General features: G+C 42.1%; 1 protein-coding gene across 3 annotated transcripts in view; it reads left to right on the top strand.

Moving 5' to 3' along the window:
• The window catches only part of TMEM196 (transmembrane protein 196), a 117,269-nt gene that overhangs the window by 96,691 nt on the left and 8,012 nt on the right, over nt 1–12,566 (top strand). For 2 of the 3 annotated variants that reach the window (XM_063924815.1, XM_063924814.1), the window contains exons 2-3: nt 5,220–5,276; nt 5,817–6,059. In XM_063924815.1, coding sequence (XP_063780885.1) covers nt 5,220–5,276; nt 5,817–6,059 — 300 coding nt within the window. Of the gene's footprint in view, nt 1–5,219; nt 5,277–5,816; nt 6,147–12,566 lie in introns of those variants that run through there. The other variant, XM_063924816.1, reaches the window with a different exon arrangement.

Below are 12,566 nucleotides of genomic sequence, written 5' to 3'. Positions count from 1 at the left end.
AGGTCAAGGTCCACGTCTGTCATCTGTTCATCAATCAGGAATGCCCTCATAGCTGCCAAGCCATCTGAATGCGGTATACAAGTGTACAGACTGCAAATATCGACTGTGCAAAGAAGTGCCCCTTCAGGGACTGGACCGAAAGCTTCCAATGTGCACAGAAAAGAGGTGGTATCCTTCAGGCAGGTGGACTGTTTAAGCACTAAAGGTTGCAGTATACTATCCAAAAACTGCGAGATGGGTTGATATAAAGACTGGCGGGCCGAGATAATGGGGCGGCCAGGAGGCAACTGTAGGTTTTTGTGAATTTTGGGCACTGTGAACAGGACCGGCACTACCGGATGCTTCTGCAAAAGAGCATTGAAAAGCTTATCGGAAATCAGCTGCTGCGAGTGTGCTGATGCTAGGATGCTGTCAAGTTCCTGTTTGTATGCGGTAGTGGGATCGGAGCTCAGTAAACTGTATGTGTTGATGTCAGATAGCTGGGTCAGGATTTCTGACTTGTAGTAGGCAAGGTCCATGACGACCACGCCGCCCCCTTTGTCGGCGGGGCGGATTACGATGTCGGTGTAAGAGCCTAGATTTTTAAGGGCTGCCCATTCTGGCTTAGATAGATTGTGATGATGTCTCTGCTTGGCCTTGGTGTATTTGTCGACAGCTTCATCCATCAATCGTGTGTAAGATTTGATGGATGGATTTGAAGAGGGGGGATCAAAGAGAGAATGGCTCCTCTTGTTCAAAAAGGGTTGAAAGACAGGTGTTGGAGATGAGTCCTGTAGGTGATGTGAGGCAAAATATTCCTGTCGCCGTAGCTTGCGGGAAAATTGGAACAAATCAATTTTCCAAGAAAGTTCATTGTGAGAATTGGTGGGAACGAAGGAAAGCCCATGGTTGAGTACATGTGACTCCGCTGAGGTAAGGGTGCGCTTTGAAAGATTAACTACTAGGTCTTGTTTTTGACAGCTCGATCTCTTGAGTCTCGTGTTCTGACCGCCCCGACGAGTGGCCGCCCTTTTGTTTTTGAAGACTGAGGGGCAGCTTGATCTAAAGGGATGGCTTGTGAGTCTTGTGAGCCGTCGGAGTCAGCTAAGGCGAATTCACTGTCACTGTTTGACGAGGCTGCTGACCTAGGAGTATTTTCTCTTCGTCGACGCCAACCCTGCCTGGGTGTGCGGGATTTTTGAAAGGTGTTCGGTCCGCCTCCTCCCATCAACCAGCGATACACCCTATTGTTTTCGTAGTCCTCCTGAACGATGTTGTGCTTGTTCTTTTTGAACTTAATGAGGTCCCTGCGGTAATTGTCGCATTGGGTGCGCAGTTTAGCCAACCAATCATGAGATTCATCTTGTTGCAGAAACGACAGATGGTCAGTTTCAAAGGACTGTATTTTTTCTTTGACCACTTTGAGTTCTCTGCCCGCTTCCTCAATCACCAGCAACATCAGGTCGAGGCTGCACTTGTTAGTGATTCCTACCCACTTCTTGCAGAAATCGGGGTTGAACCTCCCTATGGTGGGTGCATTCCTAACTCTGAAGCCTCTGGGAATCATGCATTCCCTATGGTAGTCCGATAGGGAAATGCCGTGTAATAGAAAGTCGATCTCCCTTCTCTTTAATTTATACAGCTGCTGGTACAGATCCTCTGGCCCGAAAGATTGTTCCGTGGAGGAAAGCTGCTCCTTGAAGCGGAGTCTGTCTGCGTCCTCTTCAGTGAAGCTGTATAGGTCGCCTTTAGCGATGTTTAGATGTCTGTATCCGCTCACCTCGTCCATGTTTGTTACCGAAGTGCTGGGGTTCATGCCTGGAGTCCTGTTGGAACTCGTGGCTGTGCAAAAGATACTGGAGGGACCAGTGCTTAATGATGAAACACCCTGTGTGTCCCAAGGGGTTAACAAAAGAGGTGCTGGTGGTGCTGGTGAATTGCTGCAGCTAGGCAGGCGAAAACTCAAACATCTTTCAAGGGAAGTACAATTGAGAAATGGCTGTTGAACAGTTGTGGTGCCTTGGCTCAGGCAAGTGCTGTCCGCAGAACAGTTCCTGAATGCATATCATAAAAAATCAGCCCGGCACTCTAGTAGGTGTAGAGTATGGTTGCCCAGGTGCCCTCAGTATTTGGAATAAGATACAAAAAAGTAAACCAGCGGCACTCAGGGTCTTATGAAAAATAGTCTTTGTATTAAGACATCAAAACAGTGAACATCAACGTTTCGGGGAATTAAACCCCTTTGTCAAGATGTGAAGCAATGTGTGTGAAGAAAAGAGACTCACCTTATAAAGATAGAGACCCGCCAAACCGAGTGTGCGTGGCCGCTCCGTATCGCGCTGTGAGGACAGCAGTGCGCCCGGTGATGACGTGCAGTCGCGTCTGAGCAGTGTCAAAGCCGGCTGGTTGCTAGGCAACGCCGGGAACATCAGCGTGCGTGCGGCTAGAAAGGAAAAAAGTGTGAAGTGCAGTTAACCCCTAGTACCAACTGCTGACTAAAGGCTAGAATGTAAAACACTATCAGAATAAAGAATAAAGCCTGCAGTGACATGGTTGTACATGGCTATGACGCAAGATGCCGACATGCCCCTGTCAAAGTAAAAAAAACAAAACGACATGACAAAGGATAATAGAGGTGAAAACTCAAGATGGTGAACTATAGAGTGAGGGTCAGTGCCTAACGGATATAGCCGAATGGTGAGCATACACTGACGCGGTGTCATCTGTGTGCAACAATAGCGGACAGTAATGAACGGAATGTTGATGGACTGTAATAGACATTCAAGCAGATATTGTCCAGTTGATATGTATCCCACTCTCCCCTGATAGTGTTTTACATTCTAGCCTTTAGTCAGCAGTTGGTACTAGGGGTTAACTGCACTTCACACTTTTTTCCTTTCTAGCCGCACGCACGCTGATGTTCCCGGCGTTGCCTAGCAACCAGCCGGCTTTGACACTGCTCAGACGCGACTGCACGTCATCACCGGGCGCACTGCTGTCCTCACAGCGCGATACAGAGCGGCCACGCACACTCGGTTTGGCGGGTCTCTATCTTTATAAGGTGAGTCTCTTTTCTTCACACACATTGCTTCACATCTTGACAAAGGGGTTTAATTCCCCGAAACGTTGATGTTCACTGTTTTGATGTCTTAATACAAAGACTATTTTTCATAAGACCCTGAGTGCCGCTGGTTTACTTTTTTGTATCTTATTCCAAATACTGAGGGCACCTGGGCAACCATACTCTACACCTACTAGAGTGCCGGGCTGATTTTTTATGATTTTTATGATATATATATATATATATATATATATATATATATATATATATATAGTTTATATATATATATATATATGTACTGTATGTATAACTTATAGTCAACATTTCAGTCAAACTCGATTTTCATCAGGACATAAGAAAATCGAGTTTGATTGAAAAGTTGACTATAAGCACTATTGTAGGCCTCTGTTTATTGTCGCGAGTGCCACACTGCTGACCGTTGTATACAGATTACTTTGTGGAGGCACCGGGCGTTTAAAGATTTGGTATACGAGAGTGCCGGATCATCTGCTGCATATATATATATATATATATATATATATATGTGTGTGTATATATATATATATACACTGCTCAAAAAAATAAAGGGAACACTAAAATAACACATCCTAGATCTGAATGAATGAAATATTCTTATTAAATACTTTGTTCTTTACAAAGTTGAATGTGCTGACAACAAAATCACACAAAAATTATCAATGGAAATCAAATTTATTAGCCCATGGAGGTCTGGATTTGGAGTCACCCTCAAAATTAAAGTGGAAAAACACACTACAGGCTGATCCAACTTTGATGTAATGTCCTTAAAACAAGTCAAAATGAGGCTTAGTAGTGTGTGTGGCCTCCACGTGCCTGTATGACCTCCCTACAACTCCTGGGCATGCTCCTGATGAGGTGGCGGATGGTCTCCTGAGGGATCTCCTCCCAGACCTGGACTAAAGCATCCGCCAACTCCTGGACAGTCTGTGGTGCAATGTAGCGTTGGTGAATGGAGCGAGACATGGTGTCCCAGATGTGCTCAATTGGATTCAGGTCTGGGGAACGGGCGGGCCAGTCCATAGCATCAATGCCTTCATCTTGCAGGAACTGCTGACACACTCCAGCCACATGAGGTCTAGCTTTGTCTTGCATTAGGAGGAACCCAGGGCCAACCGCACCAGCATATGGTCTCACAAGGGGTCTGAGGATCTCATCTCGGTACCTAATGGCAGTCAGGCTACCTCTGGCGAGCACATGGAGGGCTGTGCGGCCCCCCAAAGAAATGCCACCCCACACCATTACTGACCCACTGCCAAACCGGTCATGCTGGAGGATGTTGCAGGCAGCAGAACGTTCTCCTTGGTGTCTTCACACTCTGTCACGTCTCACATGTGCTCAGTGAGAACCTGCTTTCATCTGTGAAGAGCACAGGGCGCCAGTGGCGAATTTGCCAATCTTGGTGTTCTCTGGCAAATACCAAATGTCCTGCACGGTGTTGGGCTGTAAGCACAACCCCCACCTGTGGACGTCGGGCCCTCATACCACCCTCATGGAGTCTGTTTCTGATCGTTTGAGTAGACACATGCACATTTGTGGCTTGCTAGAGGTCATTTTGCAGGGCTCTGGCAGTGCTCTTCCTGTTCCTCCTTGCACAAAGGCAGAGGTAGCGGTCCTGCTGCTGGGTTGTTGGCCTCCTCCACGTCTCCTGATGTACTGGCCTGTCTCCTGGTAGCGCCTCCATGCTCTGGACACTACGCTGACAGACACAGCAAACCTTCTTGCCACAGCTCGCATTTATGTGCCATCCTGGATGAGCTGCACTGCCTGAGCCACTTGTGTGGATTGTAGGGAGGTCATACAAGCACGTGGAGGCCACACACACTACTAAGCCTCATTTTGACTTGTTTTAAGGACAATACATCAAAGTTGGATCAGCCTGTAGTGTGTTTTTCCACTTTAATTTTGAGGGTGACTCCAAATCCAGACCTCCATGGGTTAATAAATTTGATCTCCATTGATAATTTTTGTGTGATTTTGTTGTCAGCACATTCAACTATGTAAAGAACAAAGTATTTAATAAGAATATTTCATTCATTCAGATCTAGGATGTGTTATTTTAGTGTTCCCTATATTTTTTTGAGCAGTGTATATATTTCCCTGTGTACCAGTATAATAAATACCTGTTTTTGTTCCATTGCAGTTTCTAATTTGTGGCATTTGTGGAGTCTTATGCGCCAAAAAAAAATCAGGACTTATAGTAAGTGTCTAAGTATTATCAATCTACTATAAAGCAATAATAAAAATAAAATAACATTTTCAAATTTAAAGGTGAACCAGGACACTGTGTGCCAGACCCATAGACTGAGCTCCTGTACCATAGTCTACTAATGCGCCTTACTTTGAACAACATTTTTTTTTCAATATAGAGATGCATTTGACACCACAGTCCTCCCACATTATTTTGAGAAGAGCCTAGCATCATTACTCTTTGAAGTAGTTGCCTACACGTAGACATTACTGGTTACATCCTGTTGGAGCACTGATCTCTTCTGTGTGCCCTGTTTTGACAAATGACTACAATAAGTGCCTTGACCCTGGCCAAATGCATATATAAAGGGTTTTGTAATTAAATAAACTTTGCACGAACCTCTTCCACCAGCATTTAACAGTGGTCTTTTATACTACTATGTCTGATTCCTGTTATTGATTTTATGTACTGTAAAAAGCTAGAATCATGGATTGATAACTTCCATCCTTTACTTGCAGAAACTCAATTGTTATTCTTTCCACATTGCAGATGATTCTCTTTTCGGCCTGCTGCATCTGTGGACTTATTGGAGGCATCCTAAACATTCAGTTCTTACGCCCCCTCTCCAAAAAATCATCATTGCACCTCGCTTCACTGTCACTTGCATGCATAGGTATCAGCGGCTGCACCATATCTACATGGCTTACTTGTCGTCTGGCCAGTTATGAGCAAAGGAGGATGTTTTTAGAAAGAGAACATTCACTTCATCACTCACATGAAATGACAGAAAAGGTAAATCAATGAGTTGTGTCTGGGTCGGTGAGACTGAAGAAGGGCCGAGGAGTGATCATTTAGTTGGGTTGGACTTCAAATAAAAAATATGTTGGATTAAAACATGTATTGGTAATTTATTATTTTAAATGTAAACAAGTACTCCTACGCTAGGGAAACCAGTTTGGAACCATGGTAACTCCCTTTAAGTCATTTCTCACTACAGCATGATGTGGGCCAGTGCTGAGACAGACTTCTCACCTATAGAAAGATGCTTTTTCCCTTAATTCAGAGGTTCTAAAACGGGGTATGGGTCATTAGGTCGACCACACTTAGATCGACAGTCATTAGGTCAACCACTATTGGTCGACATGCATTAGGTCAACATGGTCACTAGGTCGACAGGGTCATTAGGTTGACATGAACAAGATCGACATGGAAAAATGTCGACATGAGTTTTTTTCTTACTTTTTTGGTGTAATTTTCTACGTAAAGTGACGGGGAACCCCAATTAGTGCACCGTGTCCCCTCGTATGGCTCGCACGCCATGCTTCGGGCAAGGTGCCTCGCTCCGTTACAGCTGCACTCGGCACAGGTTACTATTCCCAGTCGTATTCCACGTGGATCGTAAAGTATGAAAAAGTTTAAAAAATTGATTTAAAAAAAAAAAACTCATGTAGACCTTTTTGCATGTCTACCTTGTTCATGTCGACCTAATGACCATGTCGACCTAGTGACCATGTCGACCTAATGCATGTCGACCAATAGTGGTAGACCTAATGACTGTCGACCTAAGTGCGGTCGACCTAATGACCGTATCCCCACAAACGAGATCCTCAAGGCACCCCAATGGTCCAAGTATTAAGTTTATCCGTGCTTGGCCATAGGTGACTTAATTAGCACCTTAGTTAATTTGATTTAACCATCTGTGCTGAGCTATGGATATTCCTAAAACCTGGACCGTTGGGGTGCCTTGAGGACCACATTTGAGAACCTACTGTATGACTTAATGGAATTCATCAGTGCAGGATGGTTGTTTCTAGGTGATCTGTTTGTGCCGCTCCATTGACAACGACTCACTGAAACAATGATGCGTTAAAGGGTTTTAAGACCCCTCCTAGGCATTATGTGCTTGTTCCTAGTCAGACACAACTTTGAATACTGCACATGTGTCTTGAGCTGCATATGCATCTTTGCGAGCATACACATGAACAGGTGGTTGGGGCTTGAGTGTGCACTGGACTTTTTAAGGTATTATTTTTTGCAAAATCAATTACCAACAATGTACAGTCAATATATGGTTGTATTCCCTTAGGTTATTTTCAATGGTGGTGCTCCCCAAGGTTTAAATACTGAATAACAGTAACAGAAGTCATTTCTCTGCACAGACGCAGAGAGACAAAGAAATTAAACCTTTTTTTGGGAGCACCTTTGAAATTATATTAAAATTGAACTCTTATATTTAACATTCTAGCTAAAAATGATTAGGGATAATTGTATTCTGGAAAATGAAGAAAAGAGATCTACCTGAGTGGTCTACATCCTATATGTTAGATGGTTACTCATCAATAAAATGGGATTACACACAATGCAGACCAGTGCACATCTCAGCTGTTTCTTTCTGGGCGCTAAATGCAAATACATGCGAGAGAACCATCTTGTCGATGTGTCTGGGTGTAGCCAGAGTTACCCACTGAGTCATGCGTATACATTCTGTATGCCAAATTAAGATAGATCTCCTACACCTACCATGGGGTAGGTGTGAGTGCCAGTGATTGCTGCTCTCATGTGTGGAAGAGTAGGGCAGTGAATTCTGCATTCAGACAGTCTGTTTGTAGCCCCTTACAATTCCACACGCAACTGGGCAAAACCATCTTGCACTGCAGGTGGGGCAGATGTAACCTGTGCAGAGGGAAAGTTAGATTTGGGTGGGGTGTGTTCAAATTGAAATCTAAATAACAGAATGTAAAAAAAAAAAGCTGTCTAACATTTGTGGGCTACATGCAAAATCAGCCAGTATTTGTCCTGCACAGAAATAATATAACCCACCCAATTCTAAATCTCTCTGCACATGTTACATCTGGGCCACCTACTACAGTGCAACATGGTTTTGCCCAATTGTGTGCTTTTTTGCTTTACTTACAATCCTGTATCAAGCCCAATGTTTCTATTTCTTATAGGATATCACTATACAAAAAGTTAAAATTAAAATGGTACATTATTTTCTTTGTAATAAGCACAGCATATAATATATCAGTGAAACAGAGGTGGGAGGACAATGTAAAAATACTTACTGTCCGTATTGACAATCAGTATGCATTATTGTTTTTTTTTTTTTTTTTATACAATACGAAATACAGATATGGATACAAATGTCACAGGGGCTGTATTACCATTGCCGGGAGCAATGATTTGTGCGTGTTGTCGTTTGGCATACCAATTTGCACCAGTTGAAAAGAAATGAAAATCAGACTAAAATTTTACTTTGCTATATTTTTGAACAGTTGTCCATGAGGAATGAAGGCGGATTTTTATTTTTTATTTTTTGCCTTGTGGAAATCAAATTATATGCTACAAATCATAAAGTAAAAGGTTCCTGGGGACAGGGACAAAAGATTATTCGTAAGGAGACTATTTGACGTATTCAACTCCCTAGCAAAACATTTCAAAAGAGCAACACAAGCTTATGGCTTAAAATCCGAAATAGAAATTAGTTGCAGGTATTTCTGCTAAATAAATTCAGACATGAGTTGTTCAGTAAAAATGTTTCTTCTGCAAAAATGGAAATAAACACTATAATTGTTGTGTTATTCTTAGAAATCGTAAGGAATGGACTTGAGGCATGCAAGCCATGTAACTGCAGGAGATCACAAGAGGGAGGCACTCATTCATAGCTCACTGTGAATTGTACATAGAATTCTACGCCTTTTCATGCTGTACATACATTTGTCACCAAGCTTTCCACTTTCTTTTCTATCTTCTAACCTAGCTTCTAAAAATGAGAGCAGTCCCTTCACTTTCAGGCACAGAGTGGCACGTCATGGTGCCAATAGAACAATTTCTATTCAATTTATTACATATTTAGATCTGCGTCAAACACTTGTTTAAACAAATAGGTTCAAGGAAGAAACACTTTATATTATAAAATGACCAATTTGTTTTTGGTTTTATTTTTTATTGAAATTTGCTGTTAAGAATAGCTATCAACAGTTCTCAAATTAAAATGTTCATCCAGTCCTTATACAGGTTTTCAGACAATTCCATATCTCTTTCTTCATAAATTGATTTTTATCAGAAAAAAAATTGCTGTACTCCAAAACAGGTGTCAGTCAGACATGAGAAAACAGAACTGTTCGGACAATTATGGATGTCATGGTTCTACCTCTTCTGCAACATTTAATTTTTTTATTATTTTTTTGTGTCACCAATCTGTCCTTGTAGTGATGTGTAAAACTGTTTTAGGAGTCCAATATTATAGTTCCAAATGTGCAGGAAGCAGAAAGGTGATGAGTCCTCTCCCCAGCATGCACCATAAAGATCCCTCAATAGGTATTCCACACCCGAAATGTATGATAGATATCAAATCAGTGCTCACATGTATGCTTACATGGATATTGCAGTAAGCATACATGTGAGCAGCACTGAGTTGATATCTATCATACACCTCGGGTGTGAAATACCTATTGAGGGATCTTTATGGTATATTTTTTATGTGTATCATGATCCACTGAGGATTGAATCCATTATCTATTAAGAGTGTAAGGATATTGGAAGCGCAATGTGAGATGTAAACTATTTGGTTTGTATGTCTACATTTGTTGATAGAGTTTGGTGACTCCATCTGTTTGCTTCTCAGCAGCTTACCATTGGCAGCGCCATTTTGTGTTGTAATTTTGTTTTATCTTTGTCCTGGTTATGACATTACATTCAGGCTTCAACGTCAATGACATTACATTCAGGCTTACATTCAGTAGGTATTATATGGTCTACATGAACTTCAAAGGTGAAAGTTTTAGCTCCAGAATTATGTATTCTTAAATTTTTCTGAAAGTATATAGAGACATGACACTATTCAGCACTGTAAGAGACTAGACATGCTCAAGTAATTGAAACTGCTTAGAAATTCAAAAGGACCCGGCCAAATCGAGGACCTCAAATTTGTTTGTGGTACAACAGCTAAGATCAAGATGGTGAATTGGTGGTATGAAGATCACATTCTGGATTTAAACTTCACATTTGTGTTGGAAGTTATACAGTAGTTTGCGTTCATCTCTAAAAAATGCTAATGAAAAAAGACCTAATTTAAAATCAATAAAAACACTATACAGCTATTAACCACTAGCCTGGCGTGGTTGTATCAGATGGGACTACACCAGGCTGGACTTTTTTCTGATATGGTCGCATCTGAAGCGAGCAGTCAGAAAGCCCACTGTGCGGCTGCTTCCAGCAGCTGCCGCTCTCAGAGGGGCCTCCTAGCCCCCCTGGTTCTCTTCCCCAGTGCCTGCTGTGCTGCCGATCACTGCTGATTGGGCAGCCCGGCGACACCCCCTAGCCCATGGCTGCAGACATTAGTAGCTGCTAGGGAATTGTAATAGAAGTCCCACTTAACTTGCTTGTGTACACCCTGCAACTGCGGAGAGTAGCAGCTGCTGGGAAAATGTAGGCTCACGATGGTCATGATGTTCCGATCATTGATGGACCGATATTTCAGCCTTCAATGTTTAACCAATGTTTATAAAAATTAAAAATCTTTTTTTTATTTTTTTTATATGTTTCAAAGGGCAGACATTCAGTTTACCGTTTGTCGGGATCCCGACTGTCAGGATCCTGATGCCAGAATTCCCGACACCTGGGAAAATACCGGCGGTCGGAATCCTGACCACCGGCTAGAATCCCCACTTGGGTGGTGGTCCACGCCACCACCCAAGGGGTAATATAACCCTTCACCAGGCCCAAAGCGGGGCGAGCGCTGTGAGCCCACGAGGGGACACACTGTGCTTGCCGTCGGTATCCTGACGGCCGGGATATCATACCGAATCTGTTTCAAAGAGATATTCTTAACTTAATTCAATCATAAAAACCCCCATACATTTTTTAGCACTTTGTGGAAAAAAAATATTAGCCAGTTAAGTGGTTAAACTTGAACAGGCTTGAACTTTTTTAAACCAGCAAGAACATAGCCGAACCTGTTTGTGTAGCTCAAATGTTGTTCACTTTTGTAGTATTCCAAGGTTAGAGAATTTTACTTAAATTTTTCAAACTGCAAAGCCTATTATATGAACTGCTTTTAAAACAATTATAGCACCTATATAATAACATAAATTATATGAAATGGAAAGTAATGCTGACCTTGACCAAATGAGTGTCAAATCTTAAAAAGAACACACCCTAGAGGAGTAATTCATCTTAGTAGCTCTTGACAGCCATTTTGATCATGAAGAAAAGAGATATGGTTCTTTGAAGAGCAGAGTTTTCTAGAAGCATTTAAAATCTTTGTAGATTGAGAGTATGATAGGGTATGGAAGAAAGTTCCATAGATGGGTAAAGAATCTAGAAAAGTACATAGGGTAGAGTTAGGACCTATGATTACACAGAGCCATAACTAGACGTTTTGGTGCTCCATGCCAGAAAGAGAATTGGCACCCCAGGATTCGAACTCACAACCTGCTAGCATTCTAGTCAAACACCCTTCTCATTGAACTATTTCATCCTGCATAAGTGCACTGAGATTTCTAATATTCAGCATTGGGATTGAGCAGATCTATGTAGTGTGCAAAAACACATCCAACCCCTTGCAGTCACAAACTACATAGATCTGCTCTGCTGCAGTGCTGATTGTTTTTTCGCAACTGTACCCTACAAGGGGAGCTTCAAGTAGTTAGAATGTTCTAGCTCAGTGAGTAGAGTGTCTGACTGTAATGCTATGGGTTCTAATCCTGGGTATGTAATACAGTGGACAGTGTGACTAAATAACAATGAGTTATCAAGTTAAATTAATTAATGTTGTACAGGTATAAGCAACAGAATAGATGGGGGAAAGAAACGGGTGGTCAGGAGATGCTGGGCTTCAAAGAGGAGGGGAGCTATAAGTGAAAGTAATTAAAACAGATAATTGACAAGTCCCCTACCCTGCAGCGCTGTGTACGAGGCACACTTTGCACCAGCCTAGTTGTGGCCCTGTGATTATTACATTACAAAATTGCTGGCAGTGCACAGAGTGTAATTGGGAAAGAGCATTTTTGAGTTAGGTCAGATATAGCAGTTAATTGTGTTAGAAAGCAAAACAGTTTTGATTATTATGATCAAGTCAGGTTTTCAAAATCCTAGCATAAACAAATAAAGTCCCAAATTGACCTGTAATCAGAGAGAACCCAATTTTATAGTATTTGTCTATTTCTAATAAATAAAGGGCAAGTAAAATCTGATCTAAAAATAAGTTTCTCTATCGTCCTAGTGGATGCTGGGGTTCCTGAAAGGACCATGGGGAATAGCGGCTCCGCAGGAGACAGGGCACAAAAAGTAAAGCTT

This window comes from Pseudophryne corroboree, chromosome 5 (genome assembly GCF_028390025.1).
Source record: "Pseudophryne corroboree isolate aPseCor3 chromosome 5, aPseCor3.hap2, whole genome shotgun sequence".
Taxonomy (NCBI): Eukaryota; Metazoa; Chordata; class Amphibia; order Anura; family Myobatrachidae; genus Pseudophryne; species Pseudophryne corroboree.
This window is presented reverse-complemented; position numbering and strand designations above follow the sequence as displayed.